Source organism: Strigops habroptila, chromosome 1, assembly GCF_004027225.2.
Source record: "Strigops habroptila isolate Jane chromosome 1, bStrHab1.2.pri, whole genome shotgun sequence".
Lineage (NCBI taxonomy): Eukaryota > Metazoa > Chordata > Aves > Psittaciformes > Psittacidae > Strigops > Strigops habroptila.
This window is the reverse complement of record NC_044277.2, coordinates 117,418,475-117,434,673: the sequence shown is the minus strand read 5'-3', so window position 1 is coordinate 117,434,673 and position 16,199 is coordinate 117,418,475. Positions and strand designations below refer to the sequence as shown.

Here is a 16,199-nt window from a genome sequence, read left to right as displayed (position 1 = left end):
CTGCTAATTTCTGTCTGAGCGCCGGCGTTCACAGGCTTACGTAGGGGATGGGATTATCCACGGTGTGTTTAATTAAGCATGGAGATCAGGTTTTGCAAGACAGAGCCCCCAGTCCTTGCACTTCTGAAATGATCGTACATAAACAACTCTTCGATTTGCGAAGAGAAAAATAAAATAAGGGGTGGTGTGTGAATGTAAAGGGGGGCTGGTTTCTCCGGAAGCACAGGGAAAATTGCGGAGCAGAGGGAGCAAGAAAGGGGGATTTGGGGTTGCTTTAGTTGTCACTCCACGAAACAGACGCATCTTCACAAAGCAACTTTTGGCTAACCAGGAGGCGGCAGGCTGGGCGCTCTCCGTCCCGAGGGGCGACATGCCCTGCCCACCACCCTCTCCCCACGCACACGCCACTCCTCGGCCGCGCAGGGGGCGAGCATCGGCCGAGCACTGTAGGTTCCCGGCGCCCGGGGGCGGGGAGCCGCGCTGTAGCGGGGCGCCCGGAAAGGCAGCGCCTTCCAGGACCGCCGTGCGGCTCACCGCCGCGGCTGAGCGGCAACCCGCGGAGCGCAGCTCGGCTGCGAGAGCGCTCCACCGCCGTGAGAGACGGTGCAGCCCCGGCGCCTGCGCCCCACCGCGCTCCTGCGGAGGAGGCGGGGGGCAGAGCGAGAGAGGCGGCCGGGATCCGGCCCCAGTCGAGCCCCCCGCCCGCCCTTCCGCAGCGGGCGGCGGCGACAGCGCGGGTGCGCACGGTGGCGGAGGGCGCTCTGTGGGCCGAGGAGCCCCCGCCTCCCGCGGTGCCCTCGGCCCCGCGCTAGGACCGCCGGCCGCGGAAACCGCCCCGAAAGAGAAGGAGAACTTGTTCGTCTCCGCCTGCCTCCACGCCGTCCGCACATCCTCTTCCCGCGGCGCATCCGCCCGCCCTCTGGGTCCTGCTCCCCCCCGGGGGGCTGGCCACGGCTGGAACATTTCCCTGCTCGTTTCCCTTGGAGGGGTTTTGCCGGTAGTGGTGTACCGAGGGGAGGCTCCGTCCCTAAGGCACCCTACCTCACCCTGCGGGGGAAGGGAGCTGGGTGGGGGCAAGCCAGGAAGGGAGGATCTCAGTGGCTCTCCTAAAATCTATCAGCAGGCTGCGAGGAGGGAAGAGTTTGGCACTTCGTAGGCGAGCCTGAGCTTGTTTTCCCCAGCGGTGATGCCGCTGGACTGAGAGCGGCGCGGCCGTGCAAGTTGGGGGGACGGAGCGCCCCCTCCTTCACGGCCCCACAGACCTGGTCCAGCGCCTTCAACCCGGTGGCTCGTCCCTGCCGCCCGCTATATGAGACCTGGTCCGAGGACAGGACGACTCAGCGCCTGCTAGGGCTGCTTTCAGCCGCCCCCCCCGGACTTTCCCACCACCGACGACGAGCGGCACGCACCCGGGAGAGTTGTGTCGGCAGGCTCCGTGCTATGGCGAGGCTACGGAGAAGCAAACTAGCCGCTGGATTTCTATTACTTTTCCAGTGCCTGAGCGAGCGCTGCCAGCTCGCCGGCGGGGAGGCGCCGAGGCAGAGCCGCGGTAAGCGAGGCCGGTACCTGTCGGGCGGGGCCGGCCCGGGGCAGCGCGGCTGGCCGAACCGGGGGAGGGCCGGGGTGCGGTTCGGAAGTCGGGCCACCTTCCCCGCAGCACCGGCGTGGTGCGGGCTCCGCCGGCAGCTCGTGGGCCGCGTACCCGGGGAGGGCAAACGGCGTTTGGGGACCGGCTCCCCCTGCTCCCGGGGGAGGCCCGGAGTGACCGCGGTCCCGGCTTCTCCGGAAAGAGGTCTCCGTTACTTTATTTTTTATTTTAATGAGAATTTGGGACTTTCCTCCTTTAATAAATCTGCCCCATGATCACCGGGAGCCGGTGCCGCCTCCCTTCCGCAGCCCCTTCGCGGGGTCCCCGGAGCCTCTTTCCCAGCCATTTACGAGGCTGTTCCCTAAGGCGAGGGGCTCCCCTCAAGCGCCGGGAACACCGGCGCCCCCGGGAGCCCGAGGCACCCCCGGCAGCCTCCCCACGCCTGCCCGCGGCGGGGCCCCGCTGCGCTCCCGGCAGCGAGCCGTGGAAGGGGAGGCAAAGTTTCCCTGTAGATCCTGCCTGGGAGAGCTAGCGGGCACTCTCCTCCCCCGCGGAAGTCGGTAGCTTGCAGTCTTCCCTGGAAACCAGACGTGGAGAGAAGGAGAAAGAGAATGGCAGAAGCCCCACGGGGCCGTGGTACCTAGTCGTTGAGAACGGGAGGTTCACTCTGTGGGCGGAATTTGTTTGTCATAGTACGAGAGTCTTCTCGGAGACACCTGTTAGTTCACGGCACCCGGCACCTGTAGTGCTTTTTGTCTGGCCACTGTTTCCCACAGCGTGGGGTTCCCTTTTGATCACTAAAGCCTTCTGTATCCCGCATTCTTGTGCTGTGAAGGGGAAAGCTGCTAAAGGAAAGCTTAGCGTGTTTGCAGATGGGTATTTAAGGAACAAGTGAGGAAAGTCATGGGTTTTATGTGTCAGGGGACCTTGCTGCTGCAGCAGCTTATAGAATCTTTCAAAAGCAGTGCCTTTATGTTCGAAATACCAGCCAGATTACTATCAGATGAAACAAGCCCACTGGCTTTCCTGGTGCAACAGAACTGCCCCTTCTTCCTTTTCTGAAAGGGTGGATACAATTGTGAAGAGTCGTGTGGTCACAGTGTACCTGACCCGAACAAGAGAGACTAGGGAGTTTTTTGAAATGTCCAGTGCGATGATTTGCCAAACAGAGCAGGGATTTTCCTGGGCAGGGGCCTAGTGCTGAGTTTGGGAATTGCTAAATGACAAGGTAGCTCAGCAGGTTGCTGGGGCTCACATCACTGGGGGCCAAAGGGAAAAAACAGGAGGAGACTTTTCATGTACTGCTGCAGATTTCATGTTGCTGCTTTCAGGGCTGTAGGCAAGAAATGTTGGTGTTTGTTATTGTTATGAGGAAAAATAAAGCGTGGTGGTGAGATTAGAAAATTACAATGTTGTATGGCCATGGCCTGAGCTCACAAAGTTTATTAATCTTCCAGCCATTGTACTCAGAAAAGATTGTTAGTGCTGACTAAATTAAATGTGATTTATCAGTGGGCAAATAATCACTGCACACCACTGATTTAGGCTATGAAGTTGTAGTAGTCATCAATGTCTGCGCCAGGAGGTGCTAAATAGAAGATAGACCAACAGCTTGCTTATCTGTAAATCATTTATTAATGTCTTGTTCCTCCCTGAATGTGACGTGAAATATCCAGGAGTTCATAAGCAGGCAAATATTATTTTGATATTTAATGCATTCTGAAAAAAATATACTAAGTGATTGTTTTCTTCAAGTAATAAGATGGACAGTCTGATGTCAAGTTTTGACAGCTAGCTGTTTATAACTTTCCTTCCCTCTTGGTTCAAAAGTCTGTATTATGACAGCAATAATTAAATGTCATTAACATAATCAGAGTTGTATGTAACAGGTTTTCATAATTCCTTTTTTTTTTTTTTTTTAATCCTGCTCTTTGGAAAGGATGCAGTGAGGGACTGTGATAAGTAAGAAGAGGATAATTATGTAAATTCAACTTCGGGTCCTGTGAGTCAAGATAAAAAGTGCTGTTTCAAAGTTTTACTGTATTTAACATCTGCTGCATACCTTTTGATCAGCTCAGATAGAACTTTTGGAGAATTAAAGTGAAAAAATAAATTTTTGAAGTAGCTGCAGATTCTTAAAGGGAGACTGTTCTGACATATTCTTCGAATACTCAGTTACAAAACGCCTGATTGAAACCGAATGAAGTAATAGTATCAAGAAATGGAACCGTTTAGTATGCCTGGGCAGAGCTGGAACCAGGAGAGGATTTCGGAGGATGCTACCAAAGGGAGATGCCCTGATTCCAGCAGAGATGGGAAAAACCCAAATGCAAGGGCGGTTTTTCGCCAGATCCTCAGCATTACGCTGCCGGGTGCAGCCATATGGGATCAAGTGCAGCCAGATCGCGTCCGAGGCGTGTGGGAGCCTGCCCGGCTGCCCCTGGGTGCTGGTAAACCCCACGTTTGGGTGCCCGAGGTGCGAGCCGGGCGGCTGCGGCGGCTCTACTGTTATCGGCTCAGGGCCCCGCGCCCCCGCGCCGTGCGGCTCTTCCCGGGAGCCCGCCCTCCGCCCTCCGCCGCGCCGCTCGCAGCCTCCGTGCTGCTGATAAAAATGCTATAAATCGAGGCTGAAGGTTCTTAAACCATCAGGTTTGTGTGTATGCGTGTTTTACACTAACCCATTTATGACGTGATTTGATTGAACTGAAGCACATGGTCTTTTGAAAGCTCACGCAATTAAGGCTCCCAGTTGTTTTAAGTGAGGGCTCGCTGCTGAAGTGTTTCCACAAGAAGCCTTGGAAATGTTACGTTCTTTTGCAAACACCATCAGTCAGAATTAGGAGGCAGTTATTGCGATTTTTCTTCTGTCAAAGCGTATTCCAGAATCCTGGTATAATTTCTATTCATTGGACTGCTGCTGTCTCCAGGCATCAGCATTCAGAGAGGGGTAGAATTATTTTTGTGGGATAAACTACTATTAGGGAGTGTTTATCTAGCATTCATCTACTGCTGAAATAGTCACATTTTCTGTTTTGCCTGACCTTTACTCTGTTTAAAAAAAAAAAAAAAAAAGCCCCACAACTGAAACCAAACTTTTGTCATTACGCAATAGGACCTTTAACTGTTATCTTAGAAGTATCTAAAGAAACACAATATTAGACAGCATGTATGAAAGTTAATTTTTATTCTTGGCATTCAAAATTACTTTTTTTTTTCCTGACCATGATATCTGCAAGATAGAGACAAGTATGTTTGAGAATCCCAGTGACATTTGAGAGTAAATCTTATTTATATATATCACATATATTCACTAAGAATTCCTTCTAAAGTCATATTTTTTTAACTTTCATCCATCCTGGTTCTTCCTTTTACTGTTTGTGTTTTTTTGTCATCGTCATTCCCTCTGAAAGGTTTGAGATATTGCTAGCAAATAGTGGGTAAATTGGCTATAAGGAGGTTGACTTAGATATTCAGTTTCATAGAAAGTTATTTCCACAAATTTAGAGTATGATCAGTACTCATAGTTCATAGTTCATAGAAGGTTTTAAAATCCCTTGGGGGAAGACAGTTGGGTTTTTTGACTGTAAATATCCCTCTTGAGAGTTTACATCCTCATGCAACAATGCCTTAAAACCCAGCAAACACTTGACTCAGATGCTAGGTTTTGTTTGACACTTAACTTGGAGTTGATGATAAATAACAGGGAAGTCAGTTCTCTACACTGTAAACAAATGTAGAAAATGAGGAAAAAGTCTTTATAGTTTGAAAAGTTCTTTTGTTCTGGGCAACAATTTATTAGCAATACATACAGGCCATTTAGAGCAAAATGCTGGGGCAACATCTACTGCCTTGCTGAATACCAGATTCCACTAAATAAGTTTTGTAGTTCAAGAGGTTTGTGTCCTTTGGAGGAAAAGACTCCTAAGAACGTGAAAGAGCTAGATGAGGAAAATCATAATGTCAAGTGAGGAGAGACCCACTGAGGAAAACAGTTGCAGACCTATGGTGAGTTAGCATTTCCATTAAGGACTTTTTGGCACATTTTTGGTGGAGCAGTGCTGCAGGTCCCTGTGTCTGCACAGACCTCAGGAGATGGAGGTTTGGACCTGAAGCTTGTGTTTCCTGCAGGTCTATTGTGCAGTAGTACACAGAAAGTTGCTTTGTTTGGAATTGCGCTAAAGACAGCTGTTGCACAAGAAACATGCTTGGTTGAATCCTACTGGTTTTCTCCACAAAGGAGATAAAATTTCATATTAAAAGAAATAAAAGTGTCATTTGACTCTGGTTTTGATGAAAGTCACTGGGGTGTCATTGGACTGTCTGAAGTACTGAGCAGTTTTGCCTTTAAAGTGCTGGCAAAAAGATAGCGCTGTAGCAGCCCCAGTTTCAAAACTTACCGAGACCACAGACTCTCAGTTTGTGAATGCAGCTGGGGTAACTGATGTGTTCCCGGTGTGGTTCATGCTTCCTAAGGAAAGTGAATGCCGATGCAATTTAAGAAGGCAGTAGTTAAGGTGAGCATGTGCTGGGGGCTCTCTACAGAGAGAACAAAAGGTAATTTGACAGGAGCATTTCTCGTTCAGTACAAGGAAATGTAGCAAGCTTGCCAGCAGTGTGAAATTATATCCAACTATTAGGTTTGATGAGGGCTGAGCTGGGAGTGTTAATGCAGTGCAGTTGGCAGATGTCATATTTACTAAACTGTAGAATTGCATAATCGCAGCAGGAATTGAAACGACCCAGGAGATTACTTTCCATGGAGAAGTATGTAGAGAAGCCATGCTAAGTGCACGTGGGTTTTGTTTTTGTTTGTGGCTTCTGACAAATGAGCATAACACATTGCCCTGAGGTAATGTTTGTGAGTGCTGGGTGCTGTGCCTCATCACGGAACACTTCCTCCGCTTCCTCCTATTTTCTTTTGCCTCATTCAACTCATAAACATAGCTTCAATTAACACTCCTTGCTGTCAACATTGAGCAATCAGTTGTGTTAAGCGTCCCTGTAAATTCTGGGTTTGAAAGAGCTTGTGTAATATTTTCATCTCGGTCGACCAAAAGGCAGCATGTAGGAGTGTGTTTTCAAGTTGGATTTGGCCCAACCTTTTTCTCTTCTAAAATGGGCAAATGGATCAGGTTCTTAAGTCAGATCCAGGGCCAAGCTTGACACTTGAGTTGAACACGCAGTTTCAAAAGTAGTAAATAGCTTGATGGAATGATACATCAAGAGAAATGTAAGGCTTAGTATGAAGAGAGATACAAATCAAGACATCACAAGAATGATGCATCTGCTGTACTCAACAATGGTAAGATCCCAGCAGGAATATTCCGTTTCACTTTAGGAAATATGTAGACTAATTGAGGAGTATCACATGAAGAAAACAAACAAACAAAACACAAACGAAAGAACACTGCTAGAGAGAATAAAACTCAGAGATTGCATGGTAAGGGTCTTCAAGCGTGTAAAAGGCTTCCGCAAAGAAGAAGGAATTAACTTGTCCTCAACAACAAGTAACGATTTAAATTGCAGCAACGAATTTTCTTCTAAATCTTAAGGTGAGGGCAGTAGAGTATCAACAAGTAGTCTTCATTGCTGAAACAGGTTAGATAAACACATATCCGAAACGTCACTCTATCCAGAAAGGCAGCTGCTGTTCCTGCCTTGGAGCAAATGGCTGGACAGTGTGACCTTTCAAGGTCTTACCCTGATATCTTGAATCATTCTGTGTGGGTAGCTTTAAGTACACAAGGGTTCACCTTGAACTCCACAGCTAGATAAAATACAAGCACGAATTCGAGTGCTCTCTTGGCTTGAGGCCTCTGTGTCTTGTTTGTCAATGATATATGTGGCTTTAATGTGATTTTAACATACACTTTCTGTGGCTGCAGACAAGCTAAAGACTTCTAAAATGCTGCTTTGGTTAGAGTTCTTATGTCATGATATAAGGCTTCTAAAATAAGATTTTGTTCTTGGTTTAGAACTTTTATCTTTTAATGTGAACACCACCTAGGTTCCAATTATAAGCAGATAATTTGGTCTTTTTTCTTTTAAGATATTCTCATAGTGACTTTTTTGGACTTTAGGCGGGCATCACTTATCCCATTTTGGTTTATTGTGTGAAAAGTCCTTGACTTGAGTAGGGAGAGTTCCACAAATGGAATGTATAAACCTTTCCATTTAACCTGGTCTCTGGTATTGTTTCAAATATATGTTACTTCACAGTTGATGCTAGGAATTCTGGTCCTATTCTTTATAGAGGTAATTGAATTGTGTCAAAGGGCTGCTTATGTTACAGGGATGCAAAAGTTTCCAGTTCAGCTTTCCTTAACTGCTGTTGTTAGTAGGGCGATTCTGTTGGAAGTTTCGTCTGCATTTAGTAGCAGAACAAGATGTTTTTCTGGTATAAGCACTTTCAGTCACATTTATTTTTTTTCTTCTGTTCAAGCATTATATTGTGGGTTTTTTTCCCCCCTTTGGTCATAATGTAAATTCTGCTAATATTAAATGGCAACACTCTATCTGGGCTGAATAATTGCAGCTTTTCTTTTCACAAGAGTTGTTACTAGGCTGATTGTGAGAGGCAAGTATCATCCTTTGTACCTTAGGCGGTTTCTGAAGGGTGACGTGTTAAAGAGAGGGGAGTTCATCACTATGCAGATTCTTCTTTTATGAGTCAGCAGTAGAACTAAAAAATCCATTGGAAAATGCCGTCTTGGCCTCCATAGAGAATTGGGACCCAGCATCAGTCTTTATCGCTACAGTTGCTCCATGGTATTCTCCAGCTGCATGTTTCTGGTTTCCTGTGTGGGTGTTTGTGACTCTCCTTTTGAATTTGCAAGCCAGACAATATGCATTTGCAATTCAACTTCAGTCACTCTGGGATATCAACCCAAGGCCCTGTGTTAGGAATCCTTTTGTGGCAGGACAGGTTTCAGAGTTCCAAGGCTCTTTCAGCCTTCATTTCCTCATTGCCCTTACTGCCTTCTTTTGGAGGTTGCTTCCTCCTCACTCGCTCTGTTTCAGTAGTTCATGTGGCCATGGTCTAGGTCAAACGGATCAGACCTGCTTTCGTTAGTCAAGTGAGATTTGAAAAATAGAGGGAGAGAGAAAATACTATATTTTGGAAGAGGTAGGGGAGGGGAAATTATAATTATGAGGAGAACAAATGTAGTATTTTTAAATCTCTGAGCATTATAAATCCTCTTAAAACAATATAAAAACTTTGGAAAAGTAGAATCAAAGTTGTAGAATCACAGAATGGTTAGGGTTGGAAAGGACCTTAAAATCATCTGGTTCTAACCCCCCTGCCACGGGCAGGGATGCCTCACATTAGACCATGTCGTCCGAGGCTCTGTCCAGCCTGGCCTTGAATACTGCCGGGGATGGAGCACTTACTACTTCTCTGGGCAACCTGTTCCAGTGCCTCACCACCTTCACAGTAAAGAACTTCTTCCTTATATCTATCCTGAACTTCCCCTGTTTAAGTTTAAATCCATTACTCCTTGTCTTGTTGCTACAGTCCCTGATGAATACCTGACTTCTGTTTAATACTACCAGGTATTATATAGGCTTAGTAAAAAATGTTCAAAGAAATAACCAGTTGAAACTGGAAAATTATGTCAAAGTTGACATGCTCTTGCTAAATATTTCAACTGGGAAGTGTCAAAACAAGTAATTTGGAGTTTCTTATTTTGATGGTGATAAAACATCTCATTTAAAATATTTTAGAATAAAATTATTGTATTAGGATGTATCAACATAATTGAAAAACATTTTGTTTTGGAGTTGGCGTGTGTGTATGTATACATAATTTTAATTTCGTATCCTACAGCAAACATTGACTGTTTGCTCTTAATCTAAGCAAGATACAAATTTTGATTTAGATTGGGAAATTAATTTTCTAGTCATCTCTAACTGAAACTTACCATTGTTGAGAATTTGGCTATGTACTGTAAGCCCTATAAGAACAGATGAGTTTATCTAGTAGAAACCTTACTTTTATTGATGACAGGAAAGGGAGGAATGGCTGAAGACAGTAGTCTTGATCATCCAGTTAGGTATTTTTTTTTTTTCACTTCATAGCATATTTCTCATTCAGGTTCCTTCTTGATTAATATGATATTCATGAGGTGACTAAATTAAAAGAGCACATTTTCCAGACTGCAGCTGCTGTAAAGATAATAGATTTATGGTTTATTTGCAGTAAAGGCATTTATGGACCGGAAGCTTATCATTTGGTATATTGCAGAAACCTGACCTCAATATCAACACAATTTATTACTGGTTCCTATTTAAGTATATACATATATATACACACTCACACATTATATCTATATATTTATACACACACATACTCTAAGTTGTAGTCTCAAAATAAAGAAAACTGATAAGGTGAATCACCATTATAGATTATCATCAGTTCTGTTTTCCATTTACTTTTTATTACATCTGTTAGTCATTTACAGAAAAATTCAGCTTTTATGAATAAAGTGTATGTAATGCAGTGCTTTTTAGTTTTTAATGAAAATTATGTAAGACTTAATAATTGAAATATATAATTGTACACTGGAATTACACAGCTTTTCGTGTTTGCATTCCACCACAGAAGACTGAAGAGGTCTTTCGCCTACTAAACATCAAGCTAAGAAAAACCATAATTGCTTCCAGTTTTGCTAATATTTACGTATTTACCCTTCCCAAACCTTCTCATTTCACTTCTAATACTGCAAGCTGTTGAAGGCATTTCCATCTTTCCAATGTACAAGTAAGATACTAATAACAGTAGTGAGTGGTCCTAACAATTTCTTTCCTAGAACTCGCATATCTAGAAGGGACTACCTAGGTTACCAAGTCTTTCCCTTGGATGAGAAGCAGTTGTATTATGGATATCAGTTCCACATGCTCCCATGCACCGCAAGCCATCGGTAATGCTCTTCCACATAACACTTCAAGCATGTGGTAAAATAGCAGCAGCCTCAAGTATAATGTGTCACAGAAGATAATGAGGGCATTTGCCAACAGTTTAGATTTCTACAATAGCAAAGAAGTTTTAATTTTAGTTTGATTTGTTTGAAAGCTTGTCTTTCTGATTTTGATTAGCCTGTTTTTCTGTTTGTTTGTTTGGTTTGTTTTTTTTTTTAACTTAATATACTTGGCTTTTCAGCCGCTGTTTTGTTTCATGCATGATAACATTTATTGCAGAGTTGGAAAATACTGGTTTTGTTTCAATTCTGAGCCAATTTCTAGAATAGCATAAATGACCTGCAAAATGGCTCTTCCTAGAGTAAACAGTTTGAATAGAGAAAAGGAACTACCGTTATTTTTTGTCAGTCACTCGAGCTAGCCATGTATACATCCTGCAAAGTGGTCTGGTGTTTAAAAGGAGGCAGGTTTATACTCTGCCTCAGCTGAGCTGCCTGAGGATTGACAGGTCTGCTATACCAGGGTCAAACTTTGTACTTCTGTTTTTCATTTGATTTTTTTTTTCTTGTGTGTGTGTCTTGTTTTGTTTGTTTGTTTGGGGTTTTGTGTTTGCTTTTCTTTCTTCTTTTTTATTTTTTTTTTATTTTTTTTTTCCCTGGAATAATCTCCCCACGGAAGTGATGGATTCCCTAACACTGGACACTTTAAAGATTCAGCTGGACAGGGTGCTGGGATGTCTAGTCTAGGTCATGCTTTGCCTAGAAAGGTTGGACTAGATGATCCTTCAGGTCCCTTCAACCTGGTATTCTATGATTTTATAATCCTTTAACAGTGTGTCACAACTGTGTGTCAAGCTTGAATCCAGCTTATGTTCCTAACTTTGTTTAGCTATTGCCTGAGGTTCAACCGCAGACTTTTGATTCCCATCACTTGTCAGTAGTCAGTTTGTATGCTCTACTTCTTCATTGCTGTTTGCAGGCTGTACTTGTCTTACAGCTTTCTCAGTTATTCCCATAATCATTATAGCTGTGCACTTTATATTCATTAGTATTATTATTCTTGGAAGACCTTACAGAAGTAAGGTAATATCCTAATTTTCCAAATAGGAAGGTGGTTTTGAAAAAGTGACTACCTTGCCAAAGTTAAAAATGTAATGTGTTTCAGAGTATATGATTTGCTTTTTTATGCAATAGCCCGCTTATCTGCTCAGTTTCCCCTTGCATCACCAGATAGGGTTGTAATTTGTCTCTGCATTCTTATCCTTAAATTCCCTAACCTAACCTCTTAAATCTCAATCAGACCTCTGATCAAATAAGCTGTGTCTTTCAGGAAAAAAAGAATTCCGATTAAAGCTGACTAAGGGCTCTGATTAGTGTAGATACAAGGCTTAATTTGGGACTGCTGTAGATTTTGCCATTTCTGATGTTCCTGTCCTCACTCAGGCTTGCAGCAGGAAAGGGGTGTGTCTCAGCTGTTTAGACGGCAGATCCCAAACTGTCACATTTTATAGTGTAATGTAATAAGTTTATTTTCTAAACGCAAGTGTGTCTGAAGGATAGACAAACATTGGGTCAGATTTCTGCTGGTTGACACTTTGACAATTGGAAGGTTTATGTCCAAATCTTCTTGGTATTGCTATTGAATTCTTGGAGAGAAGAGAATGATGATGTTTCACAAACTGCAAAATTATTTTTCCTGTAATTAAACTCTGAGAATGGCAATCCAGATTCAGTAATTAGTAGTCAGAAGAAAGATTTCCAAAACAATTAGTTTCCAGCACTCCTGACTTAAATTCTGTGACTGTTTAAAAAGTGTATCCTCCTCAGAAAATGAGCATTGCAAGATGTAGAATATTATAATTTTACTGCACAAATGTGATAGCAGCCTTTACTGGGAGTGTAACTTCTTGAACTTTTAGGAAGAAAGATTATTGACAAATGCTGTATAACACATGTATAACACATTTATACAGAGTCCACATAAAATGCTCTGCCTCTGATGCTATAAATCACGCTGAAGTTTCCTGTAGAGTAAGTATCTGGCTGAAAACAGAACTGATAGATCTCCTAATACAATCAATCAGTGCTTTTCAGCATCTGCTGTTTTATCACCAGTAGTGTTTTTTGTTTGTTCTGCAGAAATAGCGATAACTTTAAAAAGCTGGATTTAAAAACTTGTTATTCTTAGCTTGCAAAGTATGTGAGTCTCCTTCCCCCCACCTAATTTAAAAGAAATTTAATTTATCTTTTCCTGACTAATAATTGGAATAATAATTGCAGGGCAGCAAACAAAACAACAACAACAAAACCAACAGAAAGCCAAAACCAGACTTTGTGATTTGGAATATTTGGGGTTGCACCCTTAGGCTCCAGTTACAGAAAACTTCCGTTATTTAGAACTGTGCTTAAATGTTTGCTTAACAGTAGCAATGTATACAGGTCGTGTCCTACAGATGGATGGACTGAAAAAGCTGTAGATGTTTAAGCTTTTTTTTTCTGATCTTGGGCTTTGGAATTTAGTTGGTCCAAAAGTCCCAGGCTATTTGCAATAACAGCAATGAATTTTGCAGCATTGCTGCAGATCCTGAGGAAGTTTCTGGAGAGAAGGATCTTTCAGCCTGCAGAAAAGACTGACTACCACCTTCCCGTATTGTTGTAGTAGACAACAGCAGAAGACTAGAGAATAATCTGTCCTGTGATACATGCACGTTGCATTTTCCTGTGAGAACTGAGCATTGGGATTTTATTTTCCTTTTTTTTTAATTTTTCCTTATGATGTGCAAGACACATTTAGGAGATGCACGAGCTAAATATTCGCTTAGATTTTGTGATCTGTCTCCAAGGGGCTGAATTGTGGCCTGAGCTTGAGAAGCAATAAGCACACACAGCTCACATCAAATTTAAGCGTAAACACTTACCACATGCTACTTCTTGAATGCAAATTTATGGTTTATCGTTCTACTCTTTACAGAAACAAAATTGCTGTTAGCTTCAAGGGATTACCCAGAGATGTTTATGAATCACGGGTTTTTTTCTCCAGGCAGGAATTCATAGTAATCTAAAGGTGAGGCCTTCAGGATAGGAAGTTGTGTCTAGCTTTATCTGCAGTTTACTGCAGTTAGTGTAGGCTGCAAAATAAAAAACAATTCCTTTAGCTTTAGCCTTGACCCTCCCATGCCTATATTTGAATTTCATTATTTTATCCTTATTCTGCTGTTTTATGGCACAGCTTAGCAGGGGCGCATACCAAGCCAGCATTCTTACTGAAATTTAAAAACTCTGTGGCCAGGGAGATTGTCCAGTGTTTGGTTATGTCTTGCACCTACACAATCGTGTTTTATTGATAATCATAAATCCATTGCAGCTTTAACTTCATCTCTCTAATTATTTGGGATTCTTTGAGACTCATACTGGTACAGTTGTAGAGCCAACCAGCTGGCCCTCTTTTCCCAATAATCTATTTTTTTACTATCTAGGGAAATTTTTTTTCCACTTTTAGGTAGAATTGAAATCCATTTTGAGGTTTTCCATAAAGTAGAAGGCAAAGAGAGGAGACATATAAATTCATTCCAAAAAGAAAAATAGTTGCTACTCTTGCAAGTCTCAATTTGGCACAGCACTTAAAAATGCAGCTGAAGTGTGTACTTGAAGAGAAGAGCATATGTAAAGTCTTCACCTAACTGACTTGTGCTAGAACACACTGGTAGGTGTTACTACAATGTTTATGGGGCCTTTTATATCTATAATTTAATTTAGGAAAAAAGAGGTTAAATTTTGCCCTCACACACTTCAACACAGCCACAGTTTACTCCTGTAAGAGCAGTTCAGGTCGAATTGAAAAGAGTCTTTAGCCCACAGAGCCTTACCTCTAATTCTGCACTGTGCTCAACAACCCTTAGTGTATGTGAAATATTGCAGTGTGCGATCTTTGGTCACAGTGCAGCTAGAGACCACTTTCCCATGGGCAGTAAGCATGGCTTGTACACTCCTAGGAAGAGAATGAATAGGAGTGATTTTTAACTTGGTGCTGAAAGGTGGTACATTTCCCAAAGTTTTTATTATACTCCTTAATGGTACTTAGGATTTGGAGGCTGGAAGGTTCTGGGTGCGGTTTCATTGCTGGTGTTTATATTTGTATTATCTACTTATAATTTGTGATAATGTAATTTACTTAATTGTAAGAGTAAAGGAAATGCATTGGCTTTCAGAGTGCTTGAGGCTCTTGAAATGGGAAAAATAGGAGCAAGCAGAGCAGAATCCATGAGTTGACTGTGAGAGCTATCAGAACATTTCCTGGGCAGGAATGAAAGGCCTGATTCAGTTCACTCTATACATTTCAGCAGCAGTATTAATTCTGCAGGGCTATTCAGCCTGGGAGTCTAGAGGAAAGAGATCAAAACATCTATATGGATTAGAAAAAACAGATTACTTTGAGAACAAATATTCTGCTCCTTTAATTTAATTCTATAGGAAGCCAGAGAGCAGAAATAGGAAAGGATATATTCAGAAGCTCGGTAGGGAAGCAGTGTCCTTTTAAGAGAAAATACTTCATTTTCTATTCTAATTCAGCTTCTTTTCAGCCTTTAAAAAGAAGTAAAAATTATTTAAAAAAAACCCGAAAGCAAAACCCAAAAACTTTCTCTGATTCTGTGCTCCTGAAAATCACAGAAAGGAGGTACTGTCTATTCCACAGTTTGAGGAATGTCAGGAACTTCTGAATTATATAGGACAAGTAAACTGGAAAAGAAAGGTTCCCAACCTGTATCTCCCTGCCAGGTGACTGCTCTTATCAATGGCTGCCTTGTAAAAAATATCTAAGGAATTAAAAGACTTTTTGTCCAGGTCTGTGCTGGACTATGCTTCTAGGCATTCATGAGCAATGCTTTCTTTTTCGTTCCCGAACACCTGCTTTTAGCAAGCCATTGCAGGATGTAGGGAGGTCAGGCCAGGAAGGTAGAGTGGGACCTTTCTGGTCTGTAGCACTTCAAAGATCCAATTGCTTATACGCTTCTATAAACATGCTTTTCTGAGGGGGAAGGAAGAAAAAAAAAAAGAATAATGATGACAATGATAAGTGCAGGCTGAGTTCATTTGGCCCTATGGTAATTTTCTGTATATTTACAGCTGTACTGTGGCAATAGCGGTTTAACTTGTAGCTTGACAAAGTATCCTCTGGCCATCATTGTGGCACTGCAAATCACAGCACTAAGCACTAAGGTATAACCCCATATAATGGCTTCATTATAAATGGGATGCTGAACATAAATGTGTTCTGCTCTCACTGCACATCCCTCTGCAATTGTGGACTGTATTTCCTTGTTAACTGACATGGTAGATCATTTGTCTTTGTTTGCCAAGGCAAATTGCTTCAGTCTTCATCTTTCCCAGGAATCCTAAAACATGTTTCTGGTTAAGAGATGCCCATCCCCCTCAACTTGCTCTTTTTATCAGTAAAAAGGCATCTCTGCTCTTACTCACTTAGGGATTTTGACACCCACCTGCCAAGGTACTAGTAGGAAGTTCATTGAACGATAGCTATTCCTGCTGTTCATATTTATCCAGCCAAATGGCATTCGAATAATAATAGGCATCATTCTACAAACACACCAAGGAATCCCATGTGCATTTCATGATTTAAAATCATGTCATGTGCTTTTTCTCCCTCCCATCCCTCTTGATATTTATGCTGTATT

The 16,199-nt window shown here is 42.7% G+C and overlaps 1 protein-coding gene across 4 annotated transcripts in view; it reads left to right on the top strand.

The window, feature by feature from the left end:
* The first annotated feature begins 729 nt into the window (after positions 1-729).
* Positions 730-16,199, top strand: part of PLXDC2 (plexin domain containing 2) — a 266,745-nt gene continuing 251,275 nt past the window's right edge. For all 4 annotated transcript variants that reach the window (XM_030491702.1, XM_030491693.1, XM_030491683.1 and 1 more), the window contains exon 1: positions 730-1,549. In XM_030491702.1, the coding sequence (XP_030347562.1) occupies positions 1,441-1,549 (109 nt within the window). In that variant the 5' untranslated portion in view covers positions 730-1,440. The remainder of the gene's footprint in view (positions 1,550-16,199) is intronic.